Below are 21496 nucleotides of genomic sequence, written 5' to 3' on the forward strand. Positions count from 1 at the left end.
TACAGTCCTGCTGCTGAAAAATGGTAGGAGAACACTGAATGTGTATTAATCCGCAGCGGAAATTAGTCTCCAATACATGTAGGAATATACCTTTTTACGTTTTCTACAAAAGTTAAACATTTATAATGTTCTACACTGCCCAGGTATCTTAGGGTTTTCTTAGATCTCTCATAATTTCTTTAAATCTGTTTCTGAAGCCATGCATCTTTTTGGGAAAGTATGGACTTGGAGTACTGAGCTGAAGTGGAATGTATGGAGTGACAAACTAAAAAACTATTTTGATATTAAAGGATTTAATTGTATAGGCAATCTTGGGTCACCATCATTTTATATTTTCTTCAGTATCACAAGTAATTCACTTGCAAACAGGAACTGCCAGCAGCTAATGCAGATTGACTTTGTGATTCACATTCATCAAACTGTCAACAAATGTAAGCTTAAAAAGCATATCCGGTTTAATCCACATGTCAATCATTGACTCCCATAACCTTATATTGGCACCAAGCTGAGGAAATACTCATCACAAACAGAAATTACACAGGAGTTACACAATCCATGAACTTTTTTTATTTTGTTTTGCTCTACATCAGTAATATTTCTGACAGTATTGGGCATGAAATATCCAATGACTATATGTATGGCATTTGTATTTGAAGATATTCTATCTATGGACATGCTGCACAGATTCAATGTTTGAGAAGCAAGTATGCAAATCTCCCTGCTATTTTATCAACGTTTTATGAAGAAAAATCAAACCAGTATTCTTTAAGAGGTCTTAAAATAAGTAAAGTGTTGTGTACAAGCTTCACAATCTTTAGGAATGTTTCATCGGTGTGATTCTTGATAGCACCATCAAAATACAAGGTAATTACAGAATTATGGATTTGCAGCTTTCTCGTTGTTCCGCCGCCAGCCGACTCGATGAACCGTAACAGAGATCACATATAGCTCCTCTGATCTGACGCTTTAATCCACACACTCTGCATGACACTTCTGTTCTAAATGTAGAAACCACCAAGTTTCTAATCTGACAGAGCCTGAAGCTGCCTCCCTGACACTCAGATATTAATAAAAATAACAATAATATTAATTAAGCTAGATAGAGAATTAAGCTAGATAGAGACTGTTTTTGTCTCAGTTGTATTTAGGGCTTTAAGTTGGAAATGGGAGGTCCCAAGTCAATGTTGTCCTAACAGTTACAAAGCGGAGACCGTGTCTATATTCTGTAACCCTGGGTATTGTATGGTGTCCTCAGATTCACTCTTCCATTCATCCCGGATGTAACAGCCCCAGGATTTGTCTCCTTATGCATTAACAAGAGTCTTGGCTCCGTTGTCTCTAGCTTTGGAAAAGACTTGTTCATCCTCACAAGTCAAGCCTGAGCTGATCAGGATCATAGGAATCTATTACATGAATTCTATTTCCTGGTGGATTTTCTCTACAAGTCCCTGCTGGAATCGTGTCTTGTCTGTGTGTAGTCTGGGAATGCATGCTAAGCTCTGCATGCACCTTGCTCCAGCATCTTTCTTTTTATTTCCCCCCGCAGAGTTCAAAGAGCAGTTGTTTCTCCTTTCTCTTTTTTTTTCTTCACTTTCCTCCTATCTCTCATGGACCATTAGTCTATTGAAAGGGTGTGGTGTTGTGTGGGGGCATTTCTGGCAGGTAAAAGTTAAAATCAATCATGTTTGCTGACTGAAATTGCTTGAGTAAGATTTGAAAGGATTGGTACATTTAGTACTGGGGATTGGGCCAGTTTAGAGGATGACCTAAATTGCTGTTTCCTGTCAAGGTCGCTGCGCGGTCCTGACAGAGCAGCCAACGCCTTCGAGAGATCTGTTGCAACAGCTAAGTCACGCTCAAAAGTTTACTAATTGCCAATCGCACAGCAATGAACTGTGACGGCTTGAGCTGCAGTGTTTACATTAAATGTCACCAACAGAGATATTGTCTGCGCCGAACCCAGATAAGGGAAAACATAGGGGATTTCTTTACATTTTAACAAGTGTAAGAAAATTGGAAGGTTGCATGAAAATATCAATTCCAGGCACTGAAGTGGCTTGTTAAAAATCCTATAATAAATATGGACTTTTTTTTTAACGTTTATACTGAAGCTGTATAAACCAACATGCATCAGCAGACTTTTCGTCTTTAGGGTGTTTGACACACTACATCCCCAAACCAATAAGCAGTCTAATTCTGCACAACGGTGTCAGAGGAATGGTTCCACATTTTGGCAAATCTGCTTATTTGTGTTCCTGCAAGAGTCACATGAAAAGACCGATGCTGCTCTCATGAGTGCCCGTTAAAAATAAGGTGACAAAAGTGAAAAGTACAACTCAGCAACACGAGCTATATCAGTTGATTTACAGAATGTGTGGAAACTACAGCCCATGGTTGAAGCCGGATCACTTATCCAATTAGAGGCAGACAAATACGGTGGATTGTCAGCAAGCAAAGAATGCTCTTCAAAAGTACACAACAAACTAAAACACAAATACACCTGGGTGACGATTTAAAAGTGCTCACACTGTGAAAAAGCTTTGAGACTGTAAGCTATGTTTTGTTTTAAGATCGGATTCATTTTGATTCATTGGAAGATGCAGAAACTCTTAAAGCTAAGTCTGGCCTCTGGGCCAAAAACGGCCTGTGAGACAATTGGATCAGGCCCCCAAGAAGATTCGTAAATACATAAAATAATAAATGACAAGAAGGTTCCTGTTACTGGACAAACTGTTTTCAGATATGACCTGCTGGTAAAATCTGGAGAATCGGCTATGGAGTTTACTCAGATTTTTCCTCTCACACATGCAACGTGAGGTTTTCTGCACAGACACGTTTACAACAGCATCAGATCCTCTGCATTAATGAGGTGAGAGGTGGAGCAGCAAGGTGCAGCAGACAGAGGCAGGAAGTGACGTATTAACCACGCCCCGGAGATCACATGATCTTCTTGAAAACAAATAGACACCGATATCAGGTCTTATTACCGCAGCCTCTCTTGACATTTCCGTCAGTGACTTATATGTGTCTGTCAACATTTTTCAGCAGGAGATATTTTTTTCCTTCGCTCGTTAGAAGTGAAATAAACCACCCACTCGCTTGTGGTGAATTCATCAGGGGATCCCCTGCTGTGTTCACAAATCAACTTCTCCTGGATTTCTACTGACATTATACCAAGAGGCCAGGTGGTGAAAGTCAGTGGAAACTGCAGAGCAACTCACTTGGACATTTGCCTTCACACATGTTCCTCCTCTGGAAAAAATACTGAGGAACTGTGGAGTTCAGTTCAAGTCTGGAAGCAGCTTCTGTTTGGAGTTTGCATGTTCTCCCTGTGTCCTCATGGGTTTTGTCAAGCGTCTTCCCGAAGTCCAAAGAGACGTGTAGATTGGGGATTAGGTTGAATGAAGACTGAATTGACTGTAGGTTTGAACGTTAGAGTGATTGGTTGTTTTTTTCTGTATGATGATGACCCTGTGATACACAAGTAACCTGTCCTAGGTTTTCACCACCTCTCGCCCAATGTCAGCTGGGACATTCCGCGACCCTCAAGAGGATTAACAGTACAGATAATAGAGGGATGGATGGAGGGGGAAAAACTCATGAATCCCCAAAAATGTCAGCAATTCCATGTGAAAAATGAACATAACACAGTAGAATAGTAGTTTATTGACAGTAAAATTGGGCCAACATACATTTTGGGTGACTATTTTAACAATGAGCTTAAATCCTCTGCTTGTTGGGGTCACATTCAGACAGAGACAGTGTTACGCAGGCAAGTTTTATGGTGAGCAAGCTAAAAGCTAAGAAGCGGAAACTTCATTCACAAAGAGAATTTGCAAAGTGTAAGTATCTTGTTGCCGCTGCAGAGCTGCTTGCTCCGGACAAAGTAAGACTGAGCATTGTGTGCAAACACTGCACTTTCTTATTCTGCAAGAACAAAAGCCTCCTATGACCTCTGAAAATGCTGGTGAGTTTGCAAAACTCATTCAGGCATTCGGCGAGAGGTTTCAGGATATGAAAAATTAATAAAAAGGAACTGAAAGTGTTGATTAGGTTGTATAACGTGGAACCAGCTGTTGTGCTTGACAAACCTTAACATGAAATAATCATGCAGCAAAGCAACAGCAAGCTCAAAGGGAAGAACAACAACCTCCCTCTGCTCGAGCTCTATAAACTGTAGGCACGTCCCAAGGATTTCTCAACCTGAGGAGACATGCACCGAAGTCTCTGTTCGGGGCAACCAGCTGCTCAGAGCACCTCTTTTCAAACGGACTCTTACAAAGATTCAGCTCCACTCAGCACTGACTGTCCCAAACCTGAAAAAAACCTGCTGCGAGGAGCATCCTCATCATAGATGCAATCTGACATCAAGTCAAAGTGAAGCAGTTGCAGCCAAAACCTCTTTCCAGAGTTTAGTGTGATATGTGTTCAATAATTTAGCCTGGGCCTCAAAGAATGTTATTAGAACTGAAATCTCTCTTTAAAGGCTAACACCTATGTGTCTAGCTTTCATTGGATAACTGATAAAGATTCAGCATAAAGGCTACATTTTTACACATTATGAAATGCGGCGCTTTGGTTTACTTGACTGGTTGTGTTTCCACACCTCTAAAAGAAAGACCTTTGGACAGGGACAATTCTTAGATCACACGTGTTGGGGTGCTCATCTCCTATGAGAAGGTCGCATGTATACAAAACAGGCCGGGGAAAATAAGAGGCTGACAACCTTCAGATGGCTGTTATGCTATGTGCATTCCTACGTTGTTTTTATATCATACAAGACATAGCATGATAGAAATAAGCAGTACAAATCCCAAGGCTAACAAACAGCACAAACAGATTAATACAGTTTTTGTTTGAAGTCTCTGTTTTGGGTACCAACCTGATTGTGTGGGTACTAAGACAGCTGTAACTCTTTTGGACCGTGTCCTTATCCCCTGAATCAAATAAGTCATCTTGAGCCCTCTCTGCTGCAGCTTGGTCTCCAGCTCTCTTTCTGTCTCTTTGTCTCTCTCGTCTGCCCTCTCACTCTCATATGTCAGAGGCTCTCCATGTTCTTCTCTTTCTCCTTGAATTTTGAAAAGAAACAAATATCATATGTTGTTAACTAAGGAAAGGGGAAACAGTAGCTTACATGGCTGATGTGGTCTTGACTACCTGTCCACTTCCTTACCTAGTTCTTCTCCTCTCCATCCTTCTCTCTCTCCTCTCCCTCTTTGCACTGGTAATAACACATAGACATATTGTATGAAAATAGAAAAGAGGTATGTACTGGTAATCCGGTCATAAAAAAAGCAAACACAATATCTATGATGTAAATAAATGTAAGAAGAGGTTGGGGAGAAGCCACATTTGATAACAATATACAAAGAGATCACTGTTAAGACTGTGGGCAAGACCACGACTAACATGGATTTATGTGGACTCGACCACCTGTTTACTTTCTCACCTGGTTCTTGCTCTCTTTCCCTCTGTTCATCCTGCCCTTTCTCAATCTCTGTCTCTCTATCATCTCTCCTCAGAGTGCTGTCAAACAGATGGCAAATATAACCACCAAAGAATTTATTATGTGATAAGAGGAAGAAAGATGAGTCGAATCTATGTCAATCTTCCGCAGTCTAGTTAAATATTGGGTTGCTGTGCTCAATGAAGTCTGGTAGCATCATCTAAAAAGAGATAAAACTCCACAGTTTCAGTGTGGACCTGCAGAAACAATCCCTTAGTGTATCGTTTTTCCATTCAGCAGAAACAACTATTCTTCCACTTAAAAAAAGCAATTTGTTTCACCAACTCAAAAAATGACTGAGTTTGGTTACACACAAATGAAGCCTCTTTTCTCGTGAAGCAATTGACTGTCACCACCTCTGATATTCAGCCTTATGAACCTGTTTGCCAACACAAATGGAGTCTCTTGGCTCATGGGACAAACGGTTCAAAAGGAAACAGTAACATGAATGGTTTTAAACTTCACTGAACCCAGAGCTTTAACTGTAACTAACTGGGGCGGGGGCAAATGGGTAAAACCCAAACTAGTATTTTTATTAACACATTAAGGCACCAGGCCTAAGAAAAGGAGCAGACCGCCTAACAATCACAGCCTCACAAACCAGATGGTGTGGTATTATGCCACTGTGTACGCTGCCTGTTGTTACATGATTGCATAAAGCATGTGCCTAACAAATGGAACTGCTGTTCTGGCCTGCTTGCCAGCATAAATCACTGTAAATAGAATTATTAAATAATCTCGTTTACACGTGTTTGATGGAATCTGTTGCTCCAATGCGCGGATATGCACGATTTTTGGATCCAACCTCGTTCTGTCTCTGTTCCTGCACCAGTCTCAATTTATCTGCTGTTAGAGCGTTTCACAGACATTTGAATATCTGTCACTTAGCTGCTTTAAAGTTGTTATCTAATTGGCTTAAAGCACCAAGAGTTGTCTGAGGGAATTCAATTTGTCACCAAAGAGAAATTGCAGCGCTGGGTCGGTAATTATCTTAAAGTACCACTATGTTTAACAACCCCACACACATGAACAATGTGGCACATCTAGGGATTCGGAATATCTTCCTTCCTGCTGGGGTAATTCTTCTTCCTTTTCTTTGCGGGACGTGATTACTGACTCAATACATCAAAAAAATGTGCGGGCTCAATTAACTTTCCAGGGTACGGCTCAGATAAAGCAGCGAATCAACAACTGTCTGAGAAAACCTTTTTACAAACAATGTTTTCATGCTGTCACCTGATTAAACCATTTTGAATTTGGGGTTTTCAGAGTTTGGCGTTGCAATTATGACCATGAAAAGGCTGCGTTTATTATTGATGGGATCCTTTTTTAGAAAGGAAAAAAGCCACTTTCTTAGTCGGGAAGTGAGGTTACGAGCATCTCCCCCCCCCTTCTCTCCTGCTCTCTGGCCCACTCTGCCTTTTTTCATTCAAGTCCAAGATGATCCTTGGCCGTAAAGTACTTTTTGAAAATTTTGATTTTTGTAAGTTTCAGCTGCAAATGAATGGCTGCTGTAGCCCTGTGAGACCACAGCCACCACGACCCCCCTCCATCCCCCCTCAGGCTGTTCTCTATTGTGTGTAGCAATAAGGCTCCAGAGAGTGTGCACTTACTTATGACTGAACTGGAGAAAGGCCATGAAAGACCATTGTGCTCCACATTTTGTCTATTAAAAGAAAAAAATAAGTCTGTAGAGGCAGGTTGTGAGTGCTGCAGCATCCAACCCACAAATACCCTGCTGCTGGTGAGACACTTCAGTCTGTGGGTAGGCGGGTAAGCAACACAGTCTGACATTGTTTTTCATGTAATCAGCTCCTACTTGTGTATTATGCGATAATCCAGCACCAACAACACTGGTCAGGGCATCGAACATGGATTTTCTGCAACGAAATGCGCCAATGAGTCTGTTGTATATGGCATTATACTATAAAAGATGTAATATTACAAGAAAATACGACAGTGATAACACAACAGCAATGTCACTGTTTTATTCAAAAAGGGTCTTCTTATGCCTCAAAGGCACCAAATTGGCACGGCAAGGGGGAGTTAAGATAGCAGGGCACAAAACAGCTTTGCACAACTTCTGTTTACTGTACCAAAGGGCTTTAGCAAAGCCCCTTTTTTTCACATCAAAGAGTCTTTTCCTTTCCAACTGAAACAATGCGCTGTTTTCCCCGGCTCAGGCTGAAATTATTGAGTGAATATCTTAAAAAAAAAAAAAAAATCAAAGCACAATGAGGTACACAACTTCTCAATAAAGAAATAATCAACTGCAGAATCACCTCGGGCCCTAATCAATTATGCATTGTCCATTTTCGAATACGGCATAAAATGCTACTTTTGTGCTTGTTTATCTGTGTGGTACCTTTTATTGCTTTTATGGTTGTACATCCTTGATAACAAACAACATAAAAATTTGTCTGCACTGGCTGTAAATAAGTTATGGCTTGAAAGGATTGTTCCTCCCACCTCTGTTTCTTCCTAATAATGTGCATCTGTGTGGAGAGATTGGAGAGTCGGTTGCCATTTTAAGTGAATTATACCCTTCGTTGATCACCCCTAACACCAACGATAATCATGTGGCTGGAATGCACAAGTGTGGAGGCATGGTTGCAGGCATTTGTTTTAATTGTTGCACCATCATGATTAAGCAGTGTGTTTATGCGGTTTGACTGGGGCCTGCCAAGATGGATGGCCTGCAATGCTATCTATTCTCCGAGAGTCAAGTGCTTGGCACCTTGGAGGTTTAACCATTGCTTAAATTAACACTAAGCTGGAGGGCATGATTTTAGGGCCCTCTCCACATTCTCTTTCTTTCCTCAAATTTACAGTCACCCTATTCTTCTTCTTCTTCTTCTTTGGAACACTTCCATTGTCCCAGTCTACACGGAACAATTTTTAATTTGATATTTACATCTGAGGGTTTCTCCACTTGTTCATTTTTATCATGTTTTTTTTCATCAGGTGGAAACTGAACGGCACAGAAATCAGTCCCAAATCTGGATCTCACTACAGCCTCTCTGGAGGCAACCTCAGAATCAACCGTCTCAACAAGGACCAGGACGCTGGAACGTATCAGTGCCTCGCCTCCAACTCTTTTGGGACCATCGTGAGCCGGGAGGCCAGTCTAACCTTTGCATGTGAGTCTTTTTACATTTTTTCAATCTTCTCTCTGTAGGCAAATATTGGTGGTTTCCAGTTATACTCCAGGATGACATTGCAGCTTCTGCTTTTTTGGGGGAATTATTAAGTCCCAGTGTGTGGTGACTACATTTTAATCTGATTCATCACTGCAGATCAAATATATCCGACAAAAATCCAATTAAAATGAAACTCTTATGGTAAATAATAGAACTCTGTTACTGAGCAAGTGGTAAGAGATGTATTCTTCTACTTGAAGCTACAATGTTCAGGACTTTTTTTATAGTTACACCACATCAGAGGTGAAAAAAAGCTGCAGAAAACATCCATCTGAATCAGTTGGCCCTCGGCTTCATGGCGCTGTTTATTGTATTCCAGCCCATTGTCCAGCTGTCCAGCCAACAGGTCTTTGGGTCACTCTCACTGCTCTCACAGGGTCGTTTGTCAGCCACAGCAAGCACAGAAGGCATTGAAGACAACTGGCTCAGCACTAAACAACAGGCACAGATTTATTAAAACTAGCTGGTGAACACGGTGAGGCATTTAGCCACCAGAGCGCCAGATAGATCCCTCAGGAACTGGTAGAGATGGAAAACAGAGCTGAAACAGAGTAAATGACTCCAGATGACTGTCAATGTTGCTGCATTAGTAAATAAGCAACAGTTTGATCAAAAGTTCACCATCTAAGGAGCATTGTACCTTAGCTCCTTGTTTAGGTTTCATGGCGTGCAACTCATTTACCTCTACCTCATTTCCAGATAAACACCACCAGTCATCACTAGGGTTGGGTACCGAGAACCGGTTCCAATATGGAACCGGTTCCAATACAACCGATACCTACCCGGACCGAAATGCAACGGAGATTTCGGTGCCTCATTTCGGTACCTGAGCCAATCAAAGCCTGAGGTCTCCGCTCGTCCCGCCTCCTCACACTTCCGCTCCTTCCTTCACGGATGTCGGCCGCGGCTGCCGGTGGACAGACTCTTGTCTCCGCGCTGCCCGCGCCCCGCGTGCGTCAGGGCTTCCGTGCAGGTGGTGGGGGGGGAGGATCTCCTCGCGGGACCTCTCCCCTCCGCCGGGCGCATTTCCTCCTTGGCGGTGCGCCGCGACCGGCTCCGGGTCGGCTTGGAAAGGCTCGGGGCGGGAGGAACGAAGACCACGCCGAGAAATGTTTCATAAAAGCGTCCGCATTTTAGGGGGACGAAGGCGGTGGGCCGAAGCCTGCCTGCGACAGCCCCAGCCGCGGAGACACGGGGGTCTCTGAGTGCTCAGGCACCGGAGTCAGAGTCACGAGTCAGAGTGTGTGTGTTTTGTATTTATTTTTATTTATTTAAGTATAGTGTAAACTTTTGTTAACAGTTCGTATGTTATTCATAGTTTTAAGTTAAAAAGGGTTTTGTATTTATTTATATTTATAATCTACTTTAAACAGTTAATATATTTGGCAATAAAAAAAGCCTTTCTTGGTCAAGCATCGTTTTGTGCACTTTTTTGTAAAAAGTATCGGTTCAGGCACCGTTTAGGCACCGGTATCGTTTTAAAAGTATCGGTTAGGAACCGGTATCGGATAAAAACCAAACGATACCCATCCCTAGTCATCACACAGACAGGGTCAGGAGTTAGATGGTAAAACTAGAGGAGATCCAAACTGGAGCTTAAAAAGGAGTAAATATTAGATTGACTTACATACATTATACACAAATATGACTGACTGAAGGGTAGGGTATGTAAATATGTATTTGCGAACATGTTTGCCAAATCAACTTCATAAGGGGATTAAAGTTTTTTTTTGCTTCCCAAAGAGGTTGAAAACAGTGCAGCACTGCTTTAAACAGCGGTCGAGAAGTAATCAAAGCAAAGTGTACAAAGCATTTAAAGTGAATATTATTCATTATTCATTGATCATAATCTTTGAGTGTTACATTATGGTATTAGCCTATAGTGGCTCCAAATGGAGCTTGTTTTAATTACTTTCTACACTGATGGGTAGTTTAATCTAGTATGGAAATTGGTCTATATTTACACTATATAGCACTTTCCTAGTTTTGATGACTACTCAAAGTGTTTTACAGTCCATTTATACCTCTCACCCATTAACACACACATTCATACAGTGCATCTATGTGCAGCACTTTCTCAAATACGTCACTCACACACTGTTAGCACAGCTATCGGGGACGGAGGAGCCGGGGATTGGACCACCAACCTTGTGGTTAGTGGACCATTACTTATAAGTGGTCCAACACTTTTAATCAGCTGATTGTATGTTTATGTGTATCTGCAATAGGGCTTATCGATTGTAATTGATTATAAATATAGTTGGTTACTAATTTAGTAATCGATAAGAAGGGTTTCTTATAATGCACGAAACACACTGTGGCAGCATCTGCCGGGGTAGGGGCATTAAATCAGCCAATCCTGTGCCTTGATTTGGTCACGTGACGACACCGTAGACGGCAGACACAAACACAAAGAAACACAAAGACACAGAGAAAAGTCGTCACAAGTGTGAGAACACCTTTTATTAAAGCCATCTTGGATTGTTAGCTGCAAACTGTGTCAAGCTGACTTCTCTTGGAACAGCAGCACAACATCACTTTGGTATGAACCTGAAAAGAAAACTGTTGGGAGCCATTCTTCTTCTTCTTCTTCTTCTTCTACTTCATCTCTCAGTTTACTGAAAGGGTCGCTTACAACCTTATGTTCACATTACAGTAATGTTGTGTTGCTGTTTCATGTGAAACCAGCTTTGTACAAGTTTTCTTTGAGGTTTAAACGTAAAGTGTTCACACATTTTTAACGACTGTTGCTTCCCCTGACTCAAGAGGAGAGAGAGAGGCCTATATGATGAACGAGGAGAGAGAGCGCTGATAACCAACACAAAGCAGTGAAACAAAACACAAACTAAAGCACAAAACACCCTGCTGGACGATATTGCATTGCTTAGTTTTACATAAATACAGATGTGAGTTCAGGTCAGTGCAGCTATGAGCAACAGACACACAACCCATCACTTAGACAGCGTTTAACTTTTCTTAAACAAGTTTGGCTCTCCAGAATGAACAATAAAATATCTTCAAACTTGTTTTGATTAGTAATACTTATTTCATGTAAGACATGTTACATCATTCTGACAAAACAATATCATTAACTCAGTTTTAAGTACTAAAATGTATTCATTTTTTAAATGAAAAAAACACTTTTGTCATTTGTTTGTGTGGTTTATCATCATAGAATACAATTCAGTTGAATTGTTATATTATATTCTATTAAATTCTATTATAATAAATTATAATTTCATTCCACTTTAAGAAATCTACAATTTATTTCTTACTTTTCATAATACAAGTTTGTGTTGGTGAATTTAACCTTGACCTTGAATTATGACAAGTCAGAATTAAATTGTAGATATCTGAATCCAGAATTATCATCATAATTAAGTTTGCAGATGTCTATAATGAATATAAAAACAGCATTGTACACGAAAATAAAGTTGCTTCATGAATAATCTCCTGGAAAGGGTCAAATGTAGCTTTTGTCTTTTTATCCGATCATTATCGATTTATCAAAAGAGTAATCGACAGATTAATCGATTATCATAAATAATTGTTAGTTGCAGCCCTACTCTGCAATGGAACTTGCAACCATTGCTGTACATTAAATGTAACACACCATAAAATCGTATGTAGCCAATAGTGCTTTAAAACTGTGCCTTCCACCTCTGTACTTCAGTGTCTACTTACCTGATTTATATATACAGTTCCTCAGTGATATTTAGGTATTGGTTATAAACAGATTGAACTTTTCGAATTGCAATGTCAGCACCATCAGCTCTTTAGATTAATGTCTATAATGATTCTTTTTTAAGTGATTTCCGACCATTATGATCATAGATGGTTTGACGTATGAGTCGAACTGACAGCCACTGAGCTTCATATTCCTATAGCAGGAGGAAGTCAATAAGTGCTGTCTGTGTGAGCCGCTATCGGACGGGCATAAATGATGACATTAGCAGCTACGGAGTGATCGGTTGCTCAGATTAGATTCTGAGGTTTAGCGTTTGGAGACGAGGCCACCAATATGTCTCAGGCCATTTGTTTGGCTCCCCCGGACCAGTGGCGAGTCAATCCATAATCAGATTCTGCTGGTGGATTTCCACATTGATAAGATGACGGTTCAATCAATTGTTAGGCTCTGACCTTACCAGCCTTCAGTTGTCAGAGTGGGGAAGTGCATGTATGACCGGGTGTCATCTATCTTCTTTATTACTCTTGTTGTAGCTTAATTAACTCCACATCATGATTGAACGGTGAAGGTTCAAGCGAATAATTTAAAGGTCATCTGGTGTTACTGGAAAGTGTCATGTAATTCTTCATAGAAATTTCAAGAAAATAAAGTGCTTCGGTTCTTTCTATCCATCAGGGAGGGGGGGGGGGGCGGGGGCAGAGATACTTGGCTCCTTAAACTCAGACTTTCCGCCAAATACACTCCGTGCACACTTCATGTGCAAGTGGTGTTTCAACACCTATCACATTTCTCTCCGGTAAAGGTTCTGACCTTTTGGTGGTAATTAGTTTTATACGTAATTTGGCTGAGATTTTAACACCAGACAGACTTTGAGCCTATTCATACCTCTAATAAGCCCAGTGGTAATAACAGCTGTCAAAGAGCCAGAATGGGAGTAATCATCTGCAGCTATAAAAACGCACGTCAGCTACACCTGAAAAGTTCAAAAGTCAAGACATTTTAGAGATTCTCAAGTCTTAGATCTAATTTTGTACTGTCCTGAGATTTTCTTATTTCCTGTAATTGATGTTTTTCCTTTTAGATCCAGTGGGACGTGATGCAGGGAGAGCATCTGAGGGTGTATTTGTTTGAAGCATAGAGGGATGGGATTGTTAAAATATGTGTTAGTTCTACTTTATGGGGGAATTTCTTGTGATTTGCATCTAATCCTAAGAGAAATGTGTTTTTGATGTAAAAGCAGAACAAGAAAATGATTGTTTTTGTCTGTTGTTGAAGGACAGGACAAGTGTTTAGTTTTTTTAATGCCACAAAATGTATGTCTTACATAAAGAGACAAACAACTACCATGAATTGATCTCCCTAACAAATTTTGTCTGTGTAGCCAAAGCCTGATAAAGGAAGCGGCAAAGGTTTATAGTCACAAAATATGACAAACATTCCTTATTCTTCTTATACTTGATCATGTGAGTAGTCTACAGTGTTGCTGAAAAATACACAGTCTCAGAAGTACAGTGGCATATTTGTTTCTGTACGATCTGGCCGTGAGTATGTTAACATGAGCACTGTCTCTTTTGGTCAGTCCTGTACAGCACACACCTACACAATCTCTCCCCTGGGGCAAACAGAACAAAATATATATTGTCCATATAGACTATAGAGAGTGGGGGCCACTGGTGTTACATAGTCATTGTAGGAGACTAAATAAGATAGATACTACCGGTCCAATATATATTGAGCTGAATACATTAGAGGTACAGTACAGTTGAGGTATACTGTGAAAAAGGACCCAGAATACACAACCTTTATTGTGTCAGGAAAGCTGATATTTGAGCTAGCAAAGAGGTGAATTAGTTTAAATCAATTTGATTAGTGTCTGTACCAGAAAATGATGAACACTGCATTGTCATGCTATCCATACTTAAATGAAATGAAATGTGCATTAGTTTCTCCCGTAATGACAAACCGCAGAGAATTGTACCCACTTCACAGTTTCCTTCAATTCGACAGAGCTTTTTTGTACTCATCTTTTAATACTGTTTCATACAATTGTTTATTTTATAATACCTTTGTTTGTTTTTGTATTGTTGCTCTTTTAATACCCAAGCTTATTATTTTGGTTTACTCTTTTGATTCAGTCTCGTCGCTCTCATCTGAGTCATTTCCAGTAAAAGCACACAGTTATATCAAGTGAAAAAACCCTGATAACCCCAAGGTATTGGTCTGGACTAGCCTTACATGTATGTTGAGCATGGGTGTATTTTGTGGGGTTGTTGGAGAACAAAGCAGTTACAGTGGGTTACATTCTACAGGTGACCAGAAAAAACAACCTGTGGCTCTGTGTTTGCAGAGCCTTTCGACTCTAGTACGACAGCCCTATGAATACGGCACCACAATAAGTCAGATGTGTATACAGTGTTCATCTTGCTGTGGAATTATGTCCTTGAGTGGCCGAAACTACAAATGAAATAAGTGAAAGACAGCTTTAACCCTGCACAGCCTTTTCTTATGTATTACTCTGAAAATAAGTGTAGTGGATTGCAGATACTACATTTTGACAAATCCACTCAACGTCTATTTACAAGCTATACAGTGCTCAGAAAATATTGTACATTGTAGCCCTACTAACTACAAAGACACCGATTAAGTGAGGTTTGAGTAGCACTTGAACACCTTAAACAACCTTAAAGCAGTGACATTCAACGTGTCAAAGCAGCCGCCCCTTGGTGTGTGTCTGAATCAGTAATAACTGCAGAGCTCATGCACTAATTGGAATCTTTCAACAGTTGTTGTCATTAATTTATTGCATGTACATGCAAAGGTCGAGTCCTGAGAACATAGTATTTTTCTTTGTAGTATTGCGCCAAATCTTAGAGCATGCAAACCCAAAGACGTTTTTTGAAAAATACCAAACAAGTCAGTACTCTTGGTAATTGTTTTGACTCATCTCGAAGGAACTAGGCAACATCTGATGAAGAAATCCAGATAGTGAGTCACTGGGAGCAGGAGTTTCCAGGTTGTAGCCCATTGAACATGCTGTGCATTCTAATTGAGTCATTCAGTGATTGGTGTGAAGGATTTCTCCCTTTTCTTTAATTAAATCCACATTGCTGGTGTCTTCATTTCGTTCCTAGTGAGTAATCTTTCCAAAACCCATTATTGGTGTGGCTGAAGTCACATTGAATTTTCACAGCACAGTGAGGGTGAAGTTGTGTCTGTGCTCAGTATCCTGAACTTGTACCGATTATATATTCTGCAGTCCAGAGCAGACACATAGGACAATAAGACAAAGTTCTTCTGCAAAATTCTGTCTTTCGGGCGAACAATCCTTAGTGAACATACTCCACAATGCCCTCAAGGTTATTCTTTGAGATTGGCAGTACTCCAAAAGCGTCAGCATCCCTCTCCGTGTCACAAACTTTTGATGGATGATGCTACTCCTCTCAGGGGTTGTGGCTGTCTACCTCCTGAGGCAAGGATAACTGATGGGCAGTGGGCGCTCCCACTCAATACTGGCTGCCCTTGATTAGTATGTCTATTGATTCTGTATCAGTGATTATGTAAAAGATGTACACCCATAATTCATACTGATGAAAAGGCCGTACATTCAATATGGGAATCACTGCGTGGGCCTCTTATATGGATGGCGCCGATCAGGGCTGTGCTTTGAATGCAATGCGGAGCTTATTCAGCATTGAAGTTTACCGCTGCACGACCAGAGACGTAAAGAAGGTGCAAGTTAAAAAAAAAAAAGCTTGGCTTGAAACACTTCCTGTATTGTGTAGGAGTTTGTATTCAGCGGCTAATGCGGTGTCAAATCAGTGTTAGACAAGCTAATATTTTGCCAAGCATATCAGGGGTAGAATTCCTGATGTCACCAGTGTAGGCCTAAAAGCCTTGAGGGGGCACATGAACACCTCATTTAAATGCAAATAATCCTCCAGACTCCTCTCATCTGTTGTGATAATGTGGAGTGAGTATATTGACTTAGTTAATGAGGCGTAAATAGCTAATGGGTGTACTCTGGCTTTTATTTTTTATCGGCGGTACACTATCAAGCTATCACTCTTGAGAACCTGCTATAAGGTGGCATAACATTCCCAGGATTTACGGTTTTCCACTCTCTGAGAACCATCCAGGCCGAAAGATAAATGGTGGCTGTGTCTGAGACTTGGGGAAATGGGAGAACAGAGATAATACAGATGCTTTTAAAAAAGTGTCAGCATCATCTGTGATGCCAGTTTAATCTGAACAGTATTTTATACCTTCTTTCTTTAAAGTATTTGAACTCTTCAATCTATTCACCGATTTAATGTACATCCCTAAAAGACAAGATGTGATTACAGTTTGTTGTAAGAGGGAAGGATGTTCATGGTTCAGCTCTGCTTCCTATATATTACTCGTTGACTTAACTTGGTAAAGTTAAGGATTTTATTCTGAGTCAAGTCATGACAATGTTTAAATAGACTGTATATCTTTATAGAGATGTTCTGATACAGATACTAGCATCTGAAATTCCTCACATATTGCTGAACATTTTGCATTGAACATCTGAAAGTATGCTTATCTACAGATCAGATACCACATCTTTAATGTATATTAGTTTCACCCTGATAAAACTGAAATTTTCTTTCACCGGAAATCACTTTTTCACTGCTGCTCCTAAAAAGCAGTTGTGGTTTACTGCCACTGACAAGTTCTGTATTTTGAATGGCAAAGACGTGATTTGTGGCACTGTGCTGTCCGACAGAGCTGTAGCTAAGAAGTCAGTAATTTGGCAATATATCACCCCGGAAAGTCTCATAAGTAAAACGTCAGAGTTTTCCTTGTCCAATTACTTAGACAATAAAATAAGTTCTGTGGCATTCATTAAAGGGTTTCACCTGAGCCTGGCCATATAACAATTACATCAATCATCACAGTGTTAGTATCATAAAGCTGAAAGTACATGCACTGGGTTTGAATCTGTACTTGTTATTGGCCAATATTCAAAGTCCTGTTCAACATGTAGCCGCTTACACCAATAAAGCATGTCTGTTTTTATGATCACATTTAGGCACTAAAGGTGAGTTAAAGCTTTGTCTTACCTCAATACTGACAAAGTCATCAATAGGCACAACCAACAATGAGTTTACATTATTCACACTGAACCAAAGCCACAATCCTTAGCCCACTTGAACTAAAGGTTTTTTGTTGGGAGACGGATGTGCAGCCTGTTTTTTAGACTAAGTCCTACACGATGTTGACCAACCATCCACACTGACCACCCTGGAAGCAGCATGTAAATAATCTTGTGGGACCCTGGAGGAGGGGTTATTACTGAGGAAATAACCCTGGTGATTTCACCTGGGTTATTTCTGGGCCGAACTCTGCATTTCTTTATCTTCACATGAACGTATTTAATATATTCCCCATTGTTTTTATGTGTGTAACTGAACTCTTTGTTGTCAAAACTAGCTGGTCTCCAACGGCCCCTCGAGGAAGGAATGACGTGTATTAAATGGATTTCAGCTGAATAGTGAATACTGCTATTTACACCTCATTAACTCCTGCTGCTTGTTGCGTGTAGAGAAAGAGAAGCAAGAATTACACTCAGTTTCTTCTTTTTTTAGGTGCACCGGTTCTAATTCAGTCTAATACAAGTCCTGCAACAAGTCATGCCATTATTAAGTAATGAGGTAACGTTTTTGAAATTGTCAAGAAGTGTGGACTTAACTTTCCACTCTGTGGTTTGTGTTCATTCCTACGGAGAAGTTTTATAACATTTGGTCTACCTTTTATACTTGAGGGTTGGGGTTAAAGATGCTTAACAAATCGTTCGATTCAACGGTTTAACAATATTTAATGAAATGCGCACAGAGAAAGTGATGTGAATGTTACAAGTCTTCATTTTCACAATTTTTATAGATTTTCCATTTAACCCACCATACATGTGTTTGCAGCATATAATATAGATTAAAGTATATACAAATGTATACAAGCATGGTTCAGCTGCATCAGTCAATTTTTTAAAGTTATAAAAGATACCTGAAATGAGCTTCATTAAAGATAATTGAAATTAAATTCAGTGTAATTAAAACCACCCAAAATGCTTTCAGTGAAAGCAAACATTTCCATATCATTTACTGTATATACTATAACAAAAAACTTGAGCTGTGACACCCATATTACCCCCCCCCCCCCCCCCTACTAGAAGACAAGGAGGATCCTTGAGGAGTCGCAGCTTGTGATACATTTCACAGTGATGGTCAGACAGGCTCGTTGAAGTATGATGAAGTTACGCTGGTTTTAGACGAGCACGTACGTCTGGGATGTGATCATCTGCCTCATCTAGATCATTTCACCGTGAAACACCAGCCCAGGTTTTGTAATGTGCGACGCTAATGTGTCTAGATGGGACATCGCGTTCACGCGTTCTGAGGCCATTAATCATTGTTAGCTGCTTCCCCTTTGAAAATGACTCTGAAGATTATGTGTAATTCAATGCAGAAAACATTAGCATGTTTTACTTTTTAATGAATATCTTTTAAAGCAGTTGCGTGTTCTGCTGTTCCTTTGTGTGACTGCTTGAATAGATATGTTGTTTGAAATGTTCCTCGCAGGCAAACTGTGTGCGGTTTCTTTTGAACTCTGCACAGCTGTGTGCGCTCAGAAAAGCATGCCTTTGGTGGCCTCCAAGTCCCCACTGCATCTGAAGGCATCGGCCGTACCATATTGTAAATGATGCTTTTCTCTGCTCTCCTTGTGCCCTTTTCACAACAATGCTTCTTTTGCTTTTTTTTGGGGGGGGGGTGTTCAGCGTAGATAGATGGGGAGCGATTTTACCACTATTGCAGCATGCTTTCAGCACGAGCCAGGCCATGTCTGTGGATGTGGACAAGGGTAATCAGTGGTTTTAGTGGAGTAGACATCACCACTTCACAAATCACAACAGCTTTGATCTCAGCCCAAAATAGTGTCAAAAAGACTTTTTGGGAATAAATTCACTACCTCAGATATCTCTCGCTCGTGTCCACTTTGTTCTAGGCTTGTATTTTAGGGAGGCTTGGGTGCTTTTATCTAACCTTCTATCGTGCCTTCAGATGAAAGTAAGTGGCGGGGCTATTCAAAAAGAAAAAAGCTTCTATCGCCATTATTTCAACTCAAAATCTCAAAATAATGTTTTTTTTCCATCAATTCAAGTTCATTGATTTTGAAAATACTATTTCCCTTTATTGTTGTTTTTTGTGTCCCTCCAAGAGTGGTTGAGGGACTAACCAAAATAAATCCTTTAACCAAAAGAAAATCTGAAGAAAAGGCAGAGTAGATATTTCCGCTACGAGTCTTCAACAGGGATCTCTGACGTCTCGCCAGTCAGAGATGAAGCCCACCGACAACAGGGAAGTCAATTAGCCTCGCTGTAACATTAATCACCTTTGACTGACAGTTAAGAAATAACCAGACAGCCAGCCTTCCTTTAAAAGACACTGAAAAGTGGCAATTTGTAAAATATGACAAGCTGTAAAAAATAAATCACCTACAGTAATTTAAGCGCAGGGACCAGATTGAATTCCCCACACATCATAAAGCTACGAGAAAGCATCTTAAATCCACATCTTCAGACGCCTTTGCTCTGTCTCTCGGTTCTAAGCACTTTAAACGACTTGGTCACCACCCCGCCATGTCGAGCCAGGATTTCACAGCCCACAAGATATAATTGGGAGGGACAGTGATTTGCAGAGTAAAAATTAGTTTAGACAGCAAATTTGTCATCACGTCTATGGACCGCACTCAGATGCTCAATTATTCGGGCGTGTATAGACAGCGTGTTCGGTGTTGTTTTTCCAATGAGGAACTCAGACAAACAAGAACATATATCAAGCGAGCAGGTTTGAGTTTTATGAGTAGTTTCTTCTTGTACCACTTGATGATGTGGAAATAATTCACATTTTAGATTCTAGACATAAGAAACAGATCTACTAGTGCACTGGAATAAAAGTTCATGATGCAACTGCCGTGATTTACGTCGATGAGAATATCAGGGACGAGTCTAGCCTGCATTGTTTCTAACATCTTAGCTTTGGTAAACATCGGTAGAGGCCGTGTGCCTGTATTATTACAGAATTTGTCTGATCATTTTATATTTGGATTGACACATTCTTTCAAAACTGTTCTCAAGCACTTTCACTCATCTTTGCTGCTGTCACTAGCCAATTCTCATCAAGACTCCCGGAGGAGTCATTAATAATCCTGAGCATTCTTCAATTGTTTTACCGTTAAATATGTAGGCGAGACAGAGAACAGGGAGGCAGGAGGAGCGGTGGAAGGCTGAGAAGGTGCTAAAGCTGAGGGGAAGTGCAGATTCAGCTCATTATTCTCTGTAGGTTCATCAATACAAAAATAAATAAATAAACGGAGCTTCTATAATCAAATAATGATCGATTTTGTATGGAAAGGCTTGAAAATGCCCAGATGATGAATGAAAATATAAAATATAATTCATTGACCTTTGAAATTTGGTGGGGTTGAAGTAAAAACTAGCATACAATATAAATCTGTGTCAAATACAGTTCCCTCAACTCTCTATTAAAGTTGGTCACAATAATTGGGTAAATTATTATCTCTGCCAAGGAGGTTATGGTGTATTTGTTTGTTTATGAGCAAGATTACACACAAAAAAAACCCTGTAGAGATGTAGAATGTGTCGCGGAAGAACCCATTACATCTTGTTGTACATACGGACAGTAGGCTGATCTACGATTTTATTTTCTTTTTCTTTAATATCGAGAGATGGGGCTATTTCTTTTTCTTAATTTATACTAATTACCTAAATTTTAAAAAATCTTTATTATTATGTGCGTAATTTAGTGCAGTTTAATTATATCAAGTGCAGTTTGGTGCAGTTTTTTTCTACCTGTTACTTTTCAGCACTGCTCAATGCTACAGCCTATTTATCCAAATATGTCAGTCTCCTCAGGTTAGGAAACTCAAATGCTTCTCAAACTGTGGAGCTGACCCAACCTGGGGAAATGTGGTGGGAAAACCGAGTAAATCTGCCTCACACTGGAAAGAATACAACAAACAAGAATGTTTTCATATTCTCAGTGCTGTCATGATTCATGATTC

General features: G+C 40.2%; 1 protein-coding gene across 1 annotated transcript in view; it reads left to right on the forward strand.

Annotated features, from left to right (window-relative positions):
- cntn4 (contactin 4) overlaps positions 1-21496 on the forward strand; it is a 146651-nt gene that overhangs the window by 39474 nt on the left and 85681 nt on the right. Inside the window, exon 3 of the mRNA XM_061070085.1 lies at positions 8471-8646. Within this exon, the coding sequence (XP_060926068.1) occupies positions 8471-8646 (176 nt within the window). The remainder of the gene's footprint in view (positions 1-8470; positions 8647-21496) is intronic.

This window comes from Limanda limanda, chromosome 4 (genome assembly GCF_963576545.1).
Source record: "Limanda limanda chromosome 4, fLimLim1.1, whole genome shotgun sequence".
Lineage (NCBI taxonomy): Eukaryota > Metazoa > Chordata > Actinopteri > Pleuronectiformes > Pleuronectidae > Limanda > Limanda limanda.